The 20,002-nt window shown below is 52.0% G+C and overlaps 1 protein-coding gene across 1 annotated transcript in view; it reads left to right on the top strand.

Moving 5' to 3' along the window:
• VWF (von Willebrand factor) overlaps nt 1-20,002 on the top strand; it is a 128,449-nt gene that overhangs the window by 98,682 nt on the left and 9,765 nt on the right. Inside the window, exons 39-47 of the mRNA XM_061124740.1 lie at nt 7,206-7,308; nt 7,664-7,738; nt 9,712-9,816; nt 11,209-11,414; nt 12,790-12,939; nt 16,308-16,418; nt 17,669-17,849; nt 18,695-18,735; nt 19,219-19,335. Of these exons, the coding sequence (XP_060980723.1) occupies nt 7,206-7,308; nt 7,664-7,738; nt 9,712-9,816; nt 11,209-11,414; nt 12,790-12,939; nt 16,308-16,418; nt 17,669-17,849; nt 18,695-18,735; nt 19,219-19,335 (1,089 nt within the window). The remainder of the gene's footprint in view (nt 1-7,205; nt 7,309-7,663; nt 7,739-9,711; nt 9,817-11,208; nt 11,415-12,789; nt 12,940-16,307; nt 16,419-17,668; nt 17,850-18,694; nt 18,736-19,218; nt 19,336-20,002) is intronic.

Genomic DNA, 20,002 nt, shown 5'->3' with positions numbered 1-20,002 from the left:
TAGTCCATGGGGTCACAAAGAGTTGGATATGACTTAACACTTTTTCACTTTTCACCATTTTTAAGATATATTATGTGCCTTGCATTGTACTAAGCACTCTGTAATCATATTTAAACATTCCAAGGTGTGTTTTGCAGGGAGGGTATTGACAGTTACTGTGGTCAAGAGGGGATGAAAATACACTAGTTAGACAGTTTCTTTATTGCTGGATTCTTTAGAGCTTTTGATGTGCTGATGTCCATTGCAAGGTTTTGCTTCTCAGACTTAATAGACCATGGAATTGTATTGGGTTAGCCAAGAAGTTCGTTCCTGTTTTTCCATAAGGTGTTATGAAAAAACCCTAATGAACTTTCTGGCTAATCCAATGTGTGTGGTGGAGTGTGTGTGTGTGTGTGTACAGCATCCCTTGGACTAGAGTCCCACAGAACACACTTCGCTATCTTACATCATCTTATAAATACTCACGAAACCTCTTTGAGAAAATGAAAGTTTAGTGAACTTGGTCCCCTGCCCACGGATGCAGTTTGTAGGTGATGGGTTGGGAGCTGGAGTCTATATCTGAAGCTCTGCCTGACTCTCTAGAGCTTGCTCTTTCTAATATGTGAAGTTACCCTTCGGCTAGATCTCCTTTAAGCTGATTTGCTTGGAAGTCATTGAGTCATCAAGTCATCAGTTCCTATAGCCCTTTAGGAGTCATTATTTTGAAAGGTGATTTATTTACCAAAACTCTATTTACCAACACCTTGGCCTCAGATGGCAGTCACTTCTCTCTAGAGTTACCCATGTGTATACTGTAGTCCCCGGGGCAGTGTGTGTCTGTGGCCATGGGAATGGTCCTGCCCTTCATTCTGGCAGCAATACCACATAGTGTGCTAGAGGGGAGCTCATTTGGCTTCTAGAGAAGGAGGATGTGTTCTATCACTGTGGGCCACACTCAAGGCCTAACATCTCCATCATCACTGGGGAAGACCTTCATCACTAAGGGAACCTGGCTGATGACTTAACTGTATTTAGTTTCACTTGATTCTCCCCCAAAACTCCATAGGGTAATTATTACACATCTCATTGAATGGATGACGGAACTGTGGCTCAGATGGCAAGTGGTGATTTAAAAAACCCTATTCACTACACCAGGTCAACCCTTTATGTCCTAGGCTTGCCACAGATCTCACTGGAACTGTGAGCTAAACTCTGAGCTGACCCGGTGTCCATGTAAGCATGTTCCCATTAGGCTATTACTTGGATGGTTCCATTGGCTCTGTTCTGCTGTTGGGTTTTATCCTAGTTGAACCCATTTTGTAGTCAATAAACAAGAGTGTAGTTGATAAACCAAGAGGGAAGCCCAGCCACTCTACTGCCATATTTCAACTTGCTAAATTAAGTAACTGTCTGTACCATAAGTGAAAGTGTTCATTGCTCAGTTGTGTCCGACTCTTTGTGATCCCATGGATGGTAGCCCACCAGGCTCCTCTGTCCATGGAGTCCTCCAGGCAATACTGGAGTGGGTTGTCATTCTCTTCTCCAGGGGATCTCCCCGGATATTCCCCCAGAGTTGACAAAACCTTACATTGCTCTCCCTGACTTGCATGGTCCTAGGCTCCTACTGGGCACAGACGACATGTACCACTGCCAGAGGGAGCTGACACCCAGTGGTCATTTCAGGCTGGCTTTGCTGTTGGTGGCAGGTATTCTCAGAGGGAGGCAGAAATGATCTCTGCTCCCTTCCTTGGCATCCTGGGATTGGAAGGAATGTCAACTTTGTTTTTCTGGCTCCATGAGTCAGATGTCTGTAGGATCCTGAAAGCAGGAGGCTTGTGAATTTTATCTTAGGGTCCCCAGCTCCTTCCCTACTCCTTCACTCTGAGCCTATTTCCCCTTTTCACTGCTCCCGACCCTTCCGTCCAGCACATTGGAATATGTATCCAAGTCATATGAAGAGGGAATTCAAACAGTGTGGCACTTTGATGTAGGAACAGTCTTATGTTTTAAAACCAAGCAACATAAAATCAGTTAATAAAACACTATGGAGGGAACACAGCCAGTGTTAGTTATTTCGGAAAATATCGTTTAAACGGATAAAAAAATTATCCAGCCACCTGCAATGTCATTACTCTCATAGCAGAGAAAGAATAAAAATCTAATATGAAGAACATTCCCATGAAACAAATTTTCTTTAAAATGAAAACTAAAGCCTAGAAAACTTTTCTTTGGGGAAATAATTCAGGGTAGAAATCCCTCGTGCTAATGTCGGAAGGGCAAAATATTTACCAGTTTCCATAGCTCTTGTTCATGTTACAAATGCACTCTGCCTTTATAGCGGGCTCTGAAGGAATCCTATGGACAGAGGAGCCTGGAGGGCTATAGTCCGTGGGGTTGCAAAGAGTCGGACATGACTGAGCAGACTCACACACACACACACACACACACACACACACACACACACACACACACACACACACACACTGGAGGAATCCAGGGCCCCCGTACATGGACTGTCCTCCCATCAGTTTTGGGGTTCCCCCCACCCCACTGTGCTGGGCAAGCACTGCTCTAGCCCCTCTAGGACTGCCTCCATCACCTTGTCGGTCTGCTCTGGGCCCGGTTCCCTCCCTGATGTCTGGTGTTAGTTCATTTGCATCTTTCCTCAAATCCTGGCCAGGGTGGACAGTGCTTGTGACTTGCTGAGTCCCTGGGTTCTGAAGACTTCCGTTTCCCCTTGCTGTACTCTCTGCAGGCCGTTCTTCTGTCATCTTCGTTTAATCTTTAACTCCAGCCATCTGGCTGACCTGTTCTGTCCAGGTAACAGTCCTATACCAGCTCTGGAACCTGGGGACCGAGATAGGGCTGCCGGCTACCTGAGTCACCGGGAGTCGGCTTGTCCTGATGCAGGAGTGCCCTCTGCTGGCCAGTTGGCTGCATAACCCTCCAGGTGTGTGGCCCCAGGGCCTTTTCGAAGCTCAGCCTTTGAGGCCTAAAAGGGCTTTCTCAGGAGCCATAGATTCTCTGGCCAGAGGAGCTTCCTGGGACAATGGAAATCCCTGGAAAAGCAGTTTAACACCGACCTTGGTCATCTATTGTGATGTTGCCCAGGAGAGTTGGAAAGTTGTATTACTCATTCTTAAATTTTAGCTGTCTGGAGTTCATTTTTAAAAAGAGAGAAAAAAACTAATATGTAAATATCTATCTCCTTTCTTTTATTTTTAATTCATTTTTATTGGAGTGGGCTTCCCTGGTGGCTCAGTGGTAAAGAATCCGCCTGCCTGTGCAGGAGACTCAGGGTTCGCTCCCTGGGTCGGGAAGATCCCCTGGAGAAGGGAGTGGCTACCCACTCCAGTATTCTTGCCTGGAAATCCCACGGACAGAGGAGCCTGGCGGGCTACAGTCCACGGGGTCACAAAGAGTCAGACATGACTTAGCGACTAAACTGCAAAAGTTGCTTTACAATGTGCGTTAATTTCAACTGTGGGCTTCCTGGTGGCTCAAACGGTAAAGAATCCACCTGGATTGTGGGAGACCTGGGTTCGATCCTTTGGAATGGGAAGATCCCTTGGAGGAGGGCATGGCAACCCTCTCCAGTCTTCATGCCTGGAGAATCCCCATGGACAGAGGAGCCTGGTGGTCTATAGTCCACGGGGTCGCAGAGAGTCGGACCCAGCTGAGCAACTAAGCCCAACATAGCACATTTTCTCCTGTACGGCAGAGTGAATCAGCTGTACATGCACATATAAAACCCTGTTTTTTGGATTTCCTTCCCATTTAGGTCACCACAGAGCATTGAGTAGAGTTCCCTATGCTATATAGTAGTTCTCACCGGATATCTATTTTACATATAGTAGTGTATATAGGTCAATCCCAGTCTCCCAATTCATCCCACCCCCTTTCCCCCTTTGGTGTCCACACATTTCTTCTCTACATCTGTGTTTGCATCTCTCTTTGGCAAATAAGATAATCTCTCTATATAATTTCATTTCTTATCTCATCACTTTTGTTATGTAAATGTCTAAATATCCCTCAATTTACGGTTTTCTTGGCATCACCATCAGTGTAAAAGAGCAGGAAGAGCCTGGACAGAGAGATGCCCAGGGAGACGTGAGTCCCCCTCCCCACCCCCCACTCTGCCTAGCCTCCCGTATCCTGTGTCCTATGTCCCGTGCCTCTGAGGTCAGCGCCCTCTGCCCCTCCCCGGGTCTTCACAGCCCCAGGGAGGAGCTGGCACTTGGCCACTGCAGCCTCTGTTCTGCCTCCTGGTCCTCGTCCTGCCCTCTGCGCCTGCTCGCCAGCACCAGGCTGGTCTCTGTTGAACTTTGAGGCTGCTTCCCTTTGAGGCGGGGCCTGCTCACAAAGCCTCAGGGCTGCACCTTGTCCTCCAAGTTAAGCAGAGTCTCCCACAGTGGACAGACCCCCAGGAGGTGAGACCTCTCTGGAGCCCCCAATCCTAGTGAACTCTTTTTTCTGCACTCCTGAGGTTCTTGGATTTTTTATTTTAAAAATCAGCTCTATTGAGAGTTCCCAGACAGTTAGCAGCACCAAAGGTAAACGCACAGTGTGATGAGTTTTGACAAGTGCCTATACCTGTAAAGCCGTCATCATAATCAAAATAATGACATTCCCATCACCTCCAAAAGTTTCCTGAGCCTGCTTTTTAATACACCCGTACCCCTCACCTCTCATCCCCAGGAAACCGCTGGACTGGTCTGCTTTCTGTCACTGTAGATTCGTTGATATTTTCTGGAATTTTATATAAATGGACTCATGCAATATTTACTCCCCTTTTGCCTGGCTTCTTTCACTCAGCATAATATTCTTGAGATCCATCCATGCTGCTGTGTGTTCCATTGTTTGTTTTTATGGCTGAGTAGGATTATGTGATGTGAATGCATCACAATTGAGAGATCTCATTCAACTTTTCATGGGTGAGTCCTATATCCTTGGCTTGACTGTCAGTCATTCGAGGGCTGGGACAGAGTATCTAGTGCTCATCACTCCCCCAGCCCTGCAGCGAGCCGGCTGAGCTTGAAGGTTGTAGTCTGGAGAGAGAGCATGTGGTGTCCAGGGCTTGGATGCTGAGTTCACCTGGTCAAGCTCCTGGTCTGTGCCTCAGTGTCACCCCTGGTCAGTGTAGACGATGACCATCCTCACCCCTGTCAGTGTAGACGATGACCATCCTCACCCCTGTCAGTGTAGACGATGGTCATCCTCACCCCTGTCAGTGTATATGACGGTCATCCTCACCCCTGGTCAGTGTAGACGACGGTCATCCTCACCCCTGTCAGTGTAGACGATGGTCATCCTCACCCCTGGTCAGTGTAGACGATGGTCATCCTCACCCCTGTCAGTGTAGATGATGGTCATCCTCACCCCTGTCAGTGTAGACGATGGTCATCCTCACCCCTGTCAGTGTAGACAATGGTCATCCTCACCCCTGGTCAGTGTAGATGATGGTCATCCTCACCCCTGTCAGTGTAGACGACGGTCATCCTCACCCCTGCCAGTGTAGACGATGGTCATCCTCACCCCTGGTCAGTGTAGACGATGGTCATCCTCAGCCCTGGTCAGTGTAGATGATGGTCATCCTCACCCCTGGTCAGTGTAGACGATGGTCATCCTCACCCCTGTCAGTGTAGACGATGGTCATCCTCACCCCTGTCAGTGTAGACGATGGTCATCCTCACCGGACAAGGTTATCAGAAGGCACATTCAATGAGTCAGTGTGGAACCTTTGGAGAATTATCTTGAACAAGTTTCATGCTACTTGTTCCTGGGAAAGGGCCTTCCCCAATGGCTCAGCAGTGAAGAATCTATCTGCAATGCGGGCAATGTAAGAGATGCAGATTCGATCCCTGGGTCGGGAAGATCCCCTGGAAGAGGAAATGGCAGCCCACCCCAGTATTCTTGCCTGAAAAATCCCATAGATAGAGGAGCCCGGCAGGCCATAGTCCAAGGGGTCGCACAGAATTGGACACAACTGAGCGACTGAGCATGCACGCACATTATTGGGAGGCAGCTGAGCACAGGGTTGAAAAGTGGATTCTGGGTCCAGATCCCAGCTCCACGCTGTGACGATGTCACCCGGGCAGGTGCCTCTGCTGTCTCCTTGGACGAGTGGGGATGACAGTAAGGATGTCCAGGCCGTGGGGCTTCGGTGAGGATTAAATGAGGATTAAGTGAGTAGTTTACATAAAGCCCTAAACTGTGCCACGTGGCACTGGCCCCTCGGATGTGGGCTCTTAAATGTGTGCAGTGAGCAGACGGCGTCCGGGGAGGCCTCCGAGGTTTAATCCCACAGGAGGGAGGCAGCCGGGGGAGGGGTCACCTGGAGCTCTCCCGTGTCCTTCCTCTCAGTGGCTGATACTGATCGCGGACCATGGAAGCAGATGGGATAAGTAAGACCTTCCTGACCTGGGAACTTCTTAGTGGCCTTTTAGCTGGTGGATAAGAATGCATTTTATTCAGGAGCGATTTTACTGGAATTTTCCTGCATGGCTGAGTCTGAAGGGAGCCATTCCTGGCTCTGTGGTCTGTGCTGTTCACAGCCCCCACTCCTCACACAGTCCTGGGAGGCAGGCTGGGGGGTCCTTACCTTGCAGGGGAGGAAGCCAGGCATTGCTACTCAGGGGTGAAGCATACGTAGAAGTGGGAGATCCCCTGAATCAAAGCCCTTGTGCAGCGGGGGTACCTCCAGCTCTAAGGTCACTGCGTTAGCCCCTAGGTGACCCCTCATCTGGAAACTGCAGCCTGGTCTCCAAAGTCACTCCCAGACCCAAACACTTGGCAATTCTGAGTTTTGCTGTTCCCACTTCCATTCTTCCTGCTGCATAGTCTGAAGCCTGTTCCAGAAACAAAGGGAACCTGTCTCAGGCTGCAGCCCAGCTTCTTCTTTGGCTTGGGATGTGGCTGGCGGAGGGTGGGGGGGTGACACCAGAGTCCCTGTTTTTTTGCCTTGCTTCATTTTAGCATCACCATCAGAAGGGTTGCAGTGAAAGCTCCATGTTTCCTGACACCTGTGATTTGCCCTTCCCCCGAGTGTGCAAAGTGATGTGGGCAGCCCCATGCCTCCTTCTCAGGACCCCCTGGCATCTGTCTGTCCGCCCGGCTCATCTGCATGGCTCTGACCCTGGGGCCCCACCTGGGGAGACAGAGCCAGGGGTGGAGACGCCCGACTTCCAGAAGCTCCTGGACTCTCTCTGAACCTCGTTCTCCCTCAGCTCCTGGAAACGTGGGTCCCAGACCATCAGCCCTGCCAGATCTGCACGTGCCTCAGCGGTCGGAGGGTCAACTGCACGACACAGCCCTGCCCCTCGGCCGGAGGTGAGGTCCCCCTCAACCCCCCACCCCCACCCACACCGTCTCTAGAGCCAGGGGGCCAGATCCATACACGGATTACCTGTGCCAGCCCCCCTCCTTGCCTCTCAGGCCTGGGGTCCCCTCTCTGCATGTGGGTAGAGCTCTCGGGTTGGAGGGCTGGGGAGGCCTCTCCTGCTGTCCCACCATGACTCTCAGCCCTGGTGTCCCAAGGGCGCATCTGAGCGGGATGGCAGGACGTGCCAGGGAGACTCATTTGTTGGCCAGCTGGTTGCCATGGCGCAGAGTCTGTGGGGGGCGGGGTGTGTGCTGGGGGCTACTGTTGTCTCTTCTTCTGACCCCTGTGGCCTCTTGTCCCCAGTGCCCACGTGCGGCCCTTGTGAGGTGGCCCGGCTCCGGCAGAGCACACAGCAGTGCTGTCCCGAGTACGAGTGTGGTACGTGTCCGCGGCCTTTGTCCAGGTCCAACCACAGCCCAGCCCCGGAGGGCGAGGTGGTGGTGCTGAAGGGGACAGTGGGAGGGGCCGGGGTGGATTTCTAAAACCTGGAAAGAGTAGCCTCTGGAAAAGAGGATTTGCTTCCTAGAAAGATTCTGCAGTGACTTATCAAATGTAAGGTTTGAGAGTATTAAGAAAGAAGAGGGTACAGTGCCCACAGAGGCCTTTTTTGCAGCAGCCAAGATATGGGAGCCACCTAAGTGCCCATCAAGAGATGAGTGGATAGGGACCTCCTTGGTGGTCCAGTGGTTAAGACTCCATCCTTCCACTGCAGGGGCCACAGGTTCAATCCTTGGTCGGGGAACTAAAATGCCATGTGCCGTGCAGCCAAAAAAACAGAAAAAAAAAAAAAAAAAAGAAGCAGATGAATGCATAAAGATGTGGTACATACATGCAATGGAATTCTACTCAGCCATAAAAAGAATAAAATTTGACACCTGCAGCAACACAGATAGACCTAGAGGGCATGATGCTAAGTGAAGTGTATCAGACAGAGAAAGACGAATACTGTATGATACCTCTTATATGTGGAGTCTAAAAACTGCAACCAACTAGCGAATATGGCAAAAAAGACACAGACTCACAGAGATAGAGAGCAAGCTAGTGGTTACCAGTGGGGAGAGGGAACAGGGAGGGGTAAAATGGGGGGTGGATTAAGAGATACAAACTACTGTGTGTACAGTAGATAAGCTACAAGGACATGTTATGCAGCACTGGGAATATAGCCAATATTTTATGATAACTATAAGTGGAGTATAACCTTTAAAAATTGTGAGTATGCCAGAGTAACTGTAGAGAAGGCCACACACGGACGGGCACCTTGATTTCAGCACGTTATTTGTCAGAGGGTTTTGTTATAGGATTGCAAACTACATTGTGAATAATTGGTGGAATGACAGTGTAATTAAACGAATCCAGAGCTGATGGAATTCTGGTTAACATGACAGGAAATCTCTAGGGCGCTGTGCTCATCCTGTCCGAGGTGTTTTTTAGCTGTACAGGCAAAGAAATAAAACACAGGCTTGTGAAGTCTGCAGCAACAAAATCTTTGAGGGAGAGCAGGTAGACCAAGGCAGCAGGAGGACCTCGAAAAGAAATCGTGAGACTTTGCTTTATGCTAATGAAATTTATCAAGGACAAACAGAAGCCCTGTCAGGAGATCTGACTGGAGAACAGTTTAGTAGACTGTTGGGACCCCATCCCAACCATCTTGGGTTGTTAACAGTAGAGGGAACAGGTGGTCATTTAGTTCAAGGCTTTCATTTATGGATGGTACAAAGCTTCTTCAAGGTGCCGGGCACTTTGCTGCTATTATTTCAGGACAGCCTTAGACCAGCCCTGTGTGGTGGACTTCCCACCTTACAGAAGGTGATCTTGAGGTCTAGAGGGTTCAAGAGACTTGGCCTAGATCTGGAGTCCCTGCAGATGATGAGAGTAATTAACATGAGTTTGTCCTGTAGCTTAGATCTATCTGTTATCTATCGATCATCTGTCTATTATGTATATATTTATTTATCATCACTTCCCCCCTGCCCCCTCCTTGTTCCTCTATCTCCATCTTTACCTTCATCTCTATTGCTACCTGCATCTCCATTTCTACCTACATCTCCACTCTCTGCCTTCATCTCCATCTCTACCTGCATCTCTAACTCTACCTGCATCTCCAACTCTACCTGCATCTCCATCTCTACCTGCATCTCCAACTCTGCCTGCATCTCCATCTCTACCTGCATCTCCACCTGCATCTTCATCTCCAGCTCTCCCTCTGTCTCCGTCTCTGGCTCCACCTTTATCTCATTGTCATCATGTGTGTAAACAGTGGAGGTCTCATGGGTAGAAATGTAGGGAGCCACTCGCTAGCACAAGAGTGGCCTCGCTGGACCCTGAGGGCTCATCCCTCTTCTGGCCCTCAGTTTGTGACCTGGTGAGCTGTGAACTGCCCCCGGTGCCTCACTGCGAAGATGGCCTCCAGCCGATGCTGTCCAATCCCGGCGAGTGCAGACCCAACTTCACCTGTGGTAAGTCCTCCCTCTGGGGGTGAGGAGGGGGCAGTGCAGTCACTGTCCCCTGACCTGGGAAGGTGTCCTGTATTCTAGTGAGCTGAGTCTGGGCTTGGGGTGTGTTTGGAACAGAAGGGTCAAGGTCACACCTGGACTGACTCCTCTAAGACTCCTCCCAGCCACAGGCTGTGACGGGGAAGCAGGTGTGGGCACAGCTGCAGGCATCGCCCTCTTGGTTTATTAGGAGGGAGTTGGACCTGAGATGAAGCCTCCATATCTCATTTTTATTTACTCCCATCCTCCCGTAAACCATGGAGGGGAAGGAATGTACCCTTGGCTTGTCCTCATCACTGGATCTTTGTTGTTGTTCAGTTGCTGTCACGTCTGGCTCTTTGTGACTTCACGGACTGCTGCGTGCCAGGCTCCTCTGCCCTTCTCTGTCTCCCAGAGTTTGCTCAAATTCATGTCCATTGAGTTGGTGATCCTATCAAACCATCTCATCCTCTGTTGTCCCCTTCTCCTCCTGCATTCAATCTTTCCCAGTATCAGGGTCTTTTCCAATGAGTTGGCTCTTTGCATCAGGTGGCCAAAGTATTGGAGCTTATTCCCAAATAAATTTATAGATTTTTCATTCCCTGTACTTTTATCTGTTTAAATTCTAAGTACTACCAATTTAAGCCTAGGATTGGACTAAAGAAAGTCCTGGACGTGTTAAGAAACCACATTCTGTGTTAAGCTACTGAGTATACCCACCTAAAGTCAATACCTACTTACCGTCCTGTTGATTTGGAATCTCACTTGAGTTCATAGATGGAAACCCTCAAGGATGAGAGAACACTTTATATCTGGAGGAAGCTGGGGACAGGCAAAGACATGGGTAGGATTTGGCCTTGATAAAATGACACTGTGGATTTGCTGTCGTTTTTCATTCATCATTGTTGGAGGACCTAAAACTGTAGGGTATTTATTATTCTAGGTACTGAGATGGGAATAAGATCTCATAAGCTACCAGCTTGTAAAAATGCTAACCAGCACTTGTGTGCCTGGGGTACCTGGGTCTTAGAGATTCTGCATCTGTCCTCTCTGAGTATCTGCAGGTGAAAGAACCCCACCCCTTCCAGAGGTGCCTGGGAGGGTGATGGACTGGACACCCAGCAGCCTTCTCTTCCCCTCTGTTAAAATAACCTCACATTTCCCCTTTGGATTAGTGTCCTTACTCTCCTGCAGACTAAGTGCTTTGCGGTGTGACTGACTGTCCCAGGGCTCCTGAGTGGGGCTCACGTGTGTTTCTGACTTCAGTGGGGCTAGAGTTCCCAGGGACCTCGCATCCTAGCTGAATGCTGAGGAGCCCGGGCTGAGTGCAGGGCTCGGCGTGGCAGGACCGGGGTACCACGTTGTGCTGCCCCTCAGCCTGCAGGAAGGAGGAATGCCCGAAGGGGTCCCCGCCCTCCTGCCCCCCGCATCGGACGCCCGCCCTTCGGAAGACCCGGTGCTGTGATGAGTACGAGTGTGCTTGCAGCTGCGCCAACTCCACGGTGAGCTGCCCGCTGGGGTACCTGGCCTCCACCGCCACCAACGACTGCAGCTGTACCACCACCACCTGCCTCCCCGACAAGGTAGGGCTGCTTGGCTCTGGCTGGCGTGACGGCCAGACACGTGCTTCTCATGGAAGACGTGCCTTCCTGCCCGGATGAGCGCTGTGTGGCCTGGTGGGGGGCGTCAGCATTCTCTCTTAGCCTGAATCTCATTAGCTCAGCGGGTACTCAGAGACTACCGTGTCTCAGCATGGCTGCGTGCCGAGGTTATAAACATGGTGTAAGATACGGTCCTACCTGTAAAGAGCTCCTTGTACAGAAGCTGGAAGACTGAGTGGGTATAGTGAAAGTGTTAGTTGCTCAGTCACATCTGACTCTTTGTGACCCCATGAACTACTGTAGCCCGCCAGGCTCCTCTGTCCATGGGATTCTCCAGGCAAGGATACTGGAGTGGGTAGCCATTCCCTTCTCCAGGGGATCTTTCATGACCCAGGGATCAAACCCGGGTATCCTGCATTGCAGGCAGATTCTTTAGAGCAGGTATAGGAAAATGGTTTAAACCTATTTGTACTGTTATGATGTGAGTGAACATAGACACCTGTTTGGAGCTTTGGAGGACACACTTGGGATCATTTAAAACCTGTCTTTAAGCCTCATGATCAAAGAGTTTCCTTGAGCATCTCATGCCAAGAAAATAAAGTCTGAGCATGTGTATCACATGCACCCCAGGCTTTACTGTTCTAATCCTAACCAGCCGCTGGGATTTCCCACGTTCCTTCCATAGTCTACAGTTCCTCCAAACAGGATCCTTGTGTCTCAAACACAGCCCACACTCTGTGCCCGAGCCTTCGTTTGATCCATTCCTTGTCCTTTGCGGGCCTCAAGGGAGCACTCATTCATAGTCCCTGCCTAGCTGTCCCTCACTTTCAGTCACTCCTCACAGGACAGAGGGCTATTCGTGGGTGGGTTCCGAGTGCAAGGATATCACTAGGCCTGAGAAGTAGGGTACAGCTTTCCGAGGGACACAGGAAGGAGTTCAATGCAGCGAAGGCAGCGGTGATAGTGGGTCAGGTCAGCCAGTGTATTATATCCCCACCCGAGAGCCATGAAAGACTCACAGGGGGCCAGTCCAGGGGTGGGCTTTCCTAAGTTAGATGGGCAGGGGTGGGAAGAGGCCAGACTCTAGTGTGGACAGAGACCATGCTGTCTCACTTACTGCTGTAGTCTCAGCACTTAGGGTAGCTTCCAACATGTGGATCCTCTGTCTGTGGGATTTTTCAGGTGAGAGTACTAGAGTGGGTTGCCATTTCCTTCTCCAGGGGATCTTCCCCGTCTACCGGCATTATAGGCAGACGCTTTGCCATGTGAGCCACCAGGGAAGATCCCAGCAGATGCCCACTCACCTCTTATTGAGATGAACCGAGTGAACTCACTCACGGAAACCTTGCGTCTACAGGTGTGCGTCCACCGAGGCACCATCTACCCCGTGGGCCAGTTCTGGGAGGAGGGCTGTGATACCTGCACCTGCACGGATCTGGAGGATGCTGTGATGGGCCTGCGTGTGGCCCAGTGTTCCCAGAAACCCTGCGCAGACAGCTGCCAGCCGGTAAGGGGGAGCAATGTGGGGGCAGTAGGGATGGGGATCCCAGGAACGGGCAAGAAAGCCCCTTTAGGAACCTCTGGCTCAAGGCCAGAGGGGAGGGGCCAGGAGGAGCGTGGGGCTGGGTAGTGGAAAGAAGCATGAAGCGAGCATCGCTCTGTCATCCTCCCATGACCAGTTCTCAGCTGATGGTCATCTCTGTTATGTGGTCTTGAGGCCAGAGGGCTGGGGAGTTGGTTTAAGCAGAGAGATGGATTTAATAGCCTAGAAAACAGGGCTTGGTTTTTACCCCTGTCTTTTCCCTTTTCAGGCATCTTCTTAGCCTAAACCTAGTCCAGACACGTGTTCTGAATTTTCTGAGATGGTTCTAGTGTCAGTGTAACATCGTGTTTCTACATAGGTTGGTGATTTTTCAGACCAGGTTTATAATTTGAAGTACAGAAGTCGAGCTATGTTTATAATTTGAGGTACAGAAGTCGAGCTATGTTTATAATTTGAGGTATAGCTGGGAGTTTGACACCACCCGCCCCCCCCAATTCAGTTTTTAATTCTTTTTTGTGGTGGCCTGCCCACTAAGATACCTGTGTATTTGGGGATGCTCTGTTCTTGCCCAGAAAGACTGATCAGACTCTAGAGAAAGCGAACCACAGTCTGCTGGAGGGATTGTGGGTTGAATTCTTCTTGCTGGTTTAAAGCTATTATTGTTAGCACAAGTTCATGTGCCCCATGTACAGGGAGGCCAGACAAACCTAAACATCGAAGTTTGAGGCAGAGAAAGGTTTATTGCAGAGCCGCCTAAGGAGACAGGTCACTCTTGCCCTAAAAATCCCTAAGATCTCCTAAGGGTTTTGGCAAAGTATTTCTAAAAGCCAGTTGAGGGAGGGGGGTCACAAAGTATGTGATCAGCTTGCACACAGTTCTCTGATGGGCTGAGTGAAGGAGCAGGTGGTGTCATAAGGGTGAACATGACCAGTCCGTAGGCCCCAGGAGGCCTGGGGCTGTGTGCTCATGGTCAGCAAGTGGTGAACTTCTTCTGTTTGGTGGGGAGTTTTCACATTGGTAAAACAACTCAGAAAATGTGCATCAAATATTGTTACCCAGGTACTTCAGAGAGGAGCTACAGCAGAGGCTGTGGGGGAGGCCTGTCTGTAGAAGGCCCCATGGGGTCCTGCTCAGTTACATTATTATTACTGCTTTATTTTCAGTAGAGAATGTTGATCAAAGAAGAGGAGCTAGGACAGATTTATACCTGCAACAGCAGCGAAGAGAAGGCTCCTGATGCTTTTTCAGAAGTGTGTGTGGTTTGCTGATGGAGGGGAGGGCCTGAGAGTGAATCCAGAAGTGGGGACGTCCATTCAGTTCCCCCACGGCTCTCCCTGTTTCGCTGGTGCTGTGGAGGAGCGGGCCTGCCAGGCCCCTGGGAGAGGATGATGCTGTGGGATCCAGGGGTGCCTCTGGGGAGCGCCCATCCATCTCCATCTCCTCCCACAGGCCACAGGAGGCAGCGGGAATAACGTGCCATCAGGTGAAGAGAATGCTGTTTGGAGGTCGTTTTTATAAAATTGGTCCCCAGTATGTTTTGCGTTTTGGTAGGGAGGTTTGTTTGTTTGTTTGTTTTGACTGTGACGGGTGTTTATTGCAGCGCGTGGGATTTCTCTAGTCTCGGGAAGTAGGGGCTGCTCTCTAGTTGCGGTGCGCAGGCTTCTCATTGTGGCGACTTCTTTTGTTGTGGAGCATGCGCTCTAGGGCACACGGGCTTCAGTAGTTGCAGCCGGCGGGCTCAGGAGTTGTGGCTCATGGGCTTTGTTGTCCCTCGGCATGTAGAATCTTCGCAGACCAGGGATCGGACCCGGGTCCCCTGCATTGGCAGGTGGATTCCCAACCACTGGACCACCAGGGAAATCTAAGCCATTAGGTCTTATTCATCCTCATGATTCTCCTCCAGAAGGAAGAAGAGGCAGGGCTGTTCTTCCCACTTGTTAGAAAGCAGAGGGGTTGAAGTTGGCTGAAAGCATAGGGATGTCGTGCTACGGATCATCTGAAGCCAGGAGACAGGGGCGAGTCCTGACTCCTAGCCTGGGGCTGTGCTGGTAGGCTGGTATAGCTGGCAACAGATTTGATTTCCTTTAGGACTGACTGGTTTGACCTCCAGCTGCAGGATAACTAATGAGATCTCAGCTATTAAGACTGAGAACAGCTTGCCAAGCACCGCTGTGACGCGGGTTGGGTGTTGGCAGGTCCCATGGAGATGGCCCTCGGGATCCCGGGTCCCCGGGAGAGGCAGTAGCTGGGGTGTTGCTGAGTGTCGAGCACATCCTGTGACTTGGTGCTACTTGTGAGTGCGCAGGGGGAGCAGAGCGGGGGTGGTGCCCACGCCTGTCCCGAACACCTGCAGTTCATCCTTCTCTCTGAGACGCCGCTCAGTCCTGGGTTCCGGCCCCTCCTCCCCCGGGACAGCCTTGCACATCACACTTTTGTCTGTTCTTTGTACATTGCTTCCGCCTTCTCGGTGGAGAGTTTCAATCCAAGGTCCTCATGCTTTGGCCAGATTGGAGGACCTCCAAGAGGAGGATGGGTTGGCAGACTTGCAGGATGCTGGTCTCCCTGGCCGGCTCTCTGGGGATGGTTGGTCTCGTCTCATGGTGCCCTGTAAACTACTAGGTCGGTGTCAAGTGGTGACCTGGGGAAGCCCAGCTCTGCAGGTTACTGAGAGGTCCTGGGGTCAAGGTGCTCATCTGATGAGGTAACTCGCCCTGTTAGGGCCGAGCCCAGACTCCAGGCATCCTGAATGTTCTCCCCTGGTCAATAGAGGGTTCTAGACTTGGGCCATGATAAACGCTGGGTCAGCTGGAGGCTGCTGCATGAACTCTGAACGTCTTTAATACCCCCATGGACTGACTCTTGGGGCTTCCCTGGTAGCTCAGTGGTAAAGAATCCACCTGCCAATGCAGGAGACACAGGTTTGATCCCTGGTCCAGGAAGATCCCCTGGAGAAGGAAATGGCTACCCACTCCAATATTCTTGCCTGGAGAAATCCATGGACAGAGGAGCCTGGTGGGCTATGTCCATGGCCTCTCAAATAGTCAGACATGACTTAGCAACTGAACAACAAGGACGGGCTCCTGGTCTGGAGTGGATGCTTGCAGAGGGCAGGGCTGTATCTGGATGGATGGTGTGAGACCCGTAGTGATTCAGCGGGTGGTGCTTCCTGACCACTTAGCATTAATGGGGGGCCCGGAGGAGCGCAGCGATGAGGACGTCCGGTCCGGCTGTCCTCTGCAAGCCCTGGAGCTCCGAACACCTTCCCTGGGGACCACAACGCCTGCATCTTTGCTGCCGGCTATCCTGACACTCCATCCTTTGTGTGTTTTCAGGGCTTCACCTACGTCCTCCACGAGGGCGAGTGCTGCGGAAGGTGCCTGCCATCGGCCTGCGAGGTGGTGACTGGCTCCCCACGGGGGGACACCCAGTCCCAGTGGAAGAGTGTAGGTCTGGGCCAGGGTGGGTGGGCAGGAGGTTGGGGGCTGGGCCAACTTCATCCGGGGTCCAGGGCTGGCCTTGGTTTCGATAAAGTAGATGCTCACTCCCTACTGTTTGCTCTCCCCACGGCGAGTTTAATGTAGCTGTTGGTTTATCCAGCTGTCAGCTGGGGAACTAGTTAAGGTTTCCCCAGATCTGGGGAGGAGCCCAGTGCCCTCCCTGTGAGTTCTGCGAGCTCCTGGGGGGTGGGGGTTATGTTCTCCTGTTCACCTGAGGACCCTGATGGTTGGTGGAGCTCTGTGTGATGGCCCAGGCAGGGTCCTCTGACCTTGTCGCTGATTTCCATTGGAGAAATTTACAATCCAGAGAAGCAAACAGTGTTTCTGTCCCCAGACCCTGCAAGCTACTTCTGCAGCTCTGGCTGTGGCCCTTGATGATGCTGGCAGCCCCCTCCCCCCTCCTTTATCTTCTCCTGTCTGGCCCCCCACCCCCAGATCCCCCTCCCTGAACCAGAGCAGCCTAGCTTCTCCTTTATGGCCAGAGGCCTTCACGTTGGCTCTGGATGCTCGTCAAGCTGTTTTCTGAAACACAGAGGATCCCTCCCTGGGAGTCTTAGCCCAGATGCTGGGATGTGAACAGACCTTTTGCTCTGGCTGATATGGGTAAAGTGGGGGTGCTAGGGTGGGTGTGAGGTGCACCTGGGGGCCTTCCCCTTCTCAGTCCTCCAGGGAGACCAAAACACACTCTGTTTAAAGGGAGGGCAAAGGGTTAACTGCCCTGCCCTGGTCATGCGCATCTCCTGGAGTCCTGGGGACAAATTGCAGGGCTGAGGGCCAGATGCCAGCATCCCATCCTCAGAGGGAGGCCGTGTGAGGCTGGGTGATGGACTGGGTTTCCCCGATCCCCGCGTCTCCCCTCTGCTGTCTCCCCATGCAGCTGTTCCTGGTTGCTCAGCTCCCAGGCGGGCTGAGGGTGGACGGAGCACCCTCAGGCGTCCTCAGGTGCTTCCTCTGGTGGCTTAAGACTGTCTTGGGAGCACACGTGGCTCTGAGCTGGGCTCCTGGTCGGGGGGACTCTGAACCAGACTCACCGAAGGACCTGGATGAGCTGTCACTCCCTCCAGGGGCCTCCCCCTGTGGGTGGGGCTTAGCTGTGGAGCAGGGCTCACCTCCAGGGCCCACCCCAGCTCCCAGGGGGACCGCCCACTCCCAGCAGGACCTCCCGCCCCCGACCCACTCAGGTGCTCTGCCCGCAGGTGGGCTCTCACTGGGCCTCCCCCGAGAACCCCTGCCTTATCCATGAGTGCGTCCGAGTCAAGGAGGAGGTCTTCGTGCAGCAGAGGAACGTCTCCTGCCCCCAGCTGAACGTCCCCGTCTGCCCCTTGGGCTTCCAGCTGCGCTGTCAGACCTTGGGCTGTTGTCCCACCTGTCGCTGCGGTAAGACGTGCTGCCAGGCCAGCCTCCAGGCCTCCCAACCCTCCAAAAAGGCTCAGAAGGGCTCCCGAATCCTTGCCTTTGGAGCAGCTTAGGGAAATGGGCAGGATCAAATCTTCCTGTCCACTCCTAATGTTTTGGGGAGAAAGCAAATGAGAGGAGAGAAGTGGGACAATTCCTGAAGGACATCACTGACCTCAGTGCCGGCTTTGCACCGTGCCTCATGTCACCCCATGACAATCACAGTGAGTACCACGATACCTCCATTTGCTCACCTGAGTGGTAGCACTGGGATTGGACCCAGGCTTCTCTGATTCTAGAAATGCCTTCTTCATCATTCTTCTGGAGAAGGTATTCCAACTGCCCATCTCCTAATCCCACCAACCAACCAACCAATTAATCAACCAAACAACCAATCAACCATCGACCAAGCAAGCAAGCAACCAACCAAATAAACAACCAACCAAATAACCAATAGCAGCAGCAACAACAAACAACTCTCACCACCTCCTACTCTGAATTCTTTGTGTGATTTTGTCGTGGGAATTAGTTTCCAAAGCAGATTTTCATTCCTTCACAAGCTCAGCACCCAGTGTGAATCACTTAAACAAGCACCCTCCCCTCCAGGACTCCAGGGGGCTGGAGGGTGGGGAGCAGGCAGCTGCCCATCCTTGGGGGGCCTGGGGTCAGTGTGGCCACGTGGGTGGGAGGACCCACAGTGCCTGGCGTGGGGTGGGGGGAAGGACTGGAAGGTGGAGGAGGGAGGCCCAGCCCAGCGGAGCAGCCAGGTTGCAGGTCTCCACCAGGTGTGTTCCGATCACTCACGCCCTGCGCCTGTCTCTCCCCAGAGCCCGTGCAGGCCTGCGTGCTTAACGGCACCATCATCGGGGTGAGCTGATGCCTTCTCCCCAGGGGGCCAGGGACAGGGGCTGTGTGGAGGGTGGGCAGCATCTGAAAATGAAAGTGCAAATGACAGGACCCAGGGTGCTCTGCTCCACCCACGGTTCCCTTGCTCCTAGGCTTCCCATACATCCTGGGGTGGAAGCCCCAACTCCCCAGGGCCTGGGTCCCGCCTTCACCTCCTAGCGCTCACCTCCCGGTCCCCCAGCCCCAGGCATGGGAGATGTCAGTCTGTCCCCTCTCCCTCTGCCCCAGAGAAAGCCCTCACTCTCACCACTGCCATCCTTGAGGGGGAAAGTGGGGGAGGGAGTGGCCTCTGGGGACCGGAGGGGAATTGGGGTGATGATGGCTCCTAGCAGCTTTGAGCAGCTGGGCCCCACACCTAGGACAGATGGCTCATGGGGCTGAGGGCAGTCGGGGATTGGGGGACCGGGGTGCCCGGAGGCCTGACCCTGGTCCCCCCTGGTTCCAGCCTGGGAAGACTGTGATGGTTGACGCATGCATGACCTGCCGCTGCACAGTGCAGGCGGGGGTCGTCTCCGGATTCAAGCTGGAGTGTAGGCAGACCACCTGCCAGGCCTGCCCTGTGGTAAGAGAGGCTGCGGCTGGGGGTGCTGGGGGGTCAGCTGGGTACTTGTAGGATCCGGGTAATGGGACCTCACAAGGATCTTTAAGTACAAGCTTTCGTGATTTTCTGATTATGGAAATATCTGACAACTGTCAGGAAGGGACTAAAAGTCACCTACCCAGATTGCATTTCTCAGAAATAATTATAGTTTTGTACATTTTAAACATTTTCTTCCTGTATTTGCAATGCTGGGATCATATTCACAATTCTGTATTCTTCTTTTAGGCAACATTTTAAGTGACATCACTACTGATCTTTGAAAACATTAAAAATCAGTCAAATATTTATCTGACAGTTACCAGTTAGCTCACAATTATTTATCAGAAACTTGCTATGTGCAGAATTCTACACAACATTCTCTGAGGCAGGAGTAGACCTGCTTCAAAGTATACTTTTATTAATGTTGTCCGACTCTTTGTGACCCCATGGACTGCACCCCACCAGGCTCCTCTGTCCAGTAGAATTTCCCAGGCAAGAATAGTGGAGTGGATTGCCATTTCCTTTTCTGGGGGATCTTCCTGACCCAGGGATTGGATCCAGATCTCTAGCATTGCAGGCAGACACTTTACCACTAAGCCACCAGGGAAGCCCTCTTGAACACTGGGGTGACCTAAAATAGTTCATCCTG

Source organism: Dama dama, chromosome 22 (assembly GCF_033118175.1).
Source record: "Dama dama isolate Ldn47 chromosome 22, ASM3311817v1, whole genome shotgun sequence".
Lineage (NCBI taxonomy): Eukaryota > Metazoa > Chordata > Mammalia > Artiodactyla > Cervidae > Dama > Dama dama.
The sequence above is the reverse complement of the archived record's forward strand: the minus strand, read 5'-3'. Positions and strand labels throughout refer to the sequence as shown.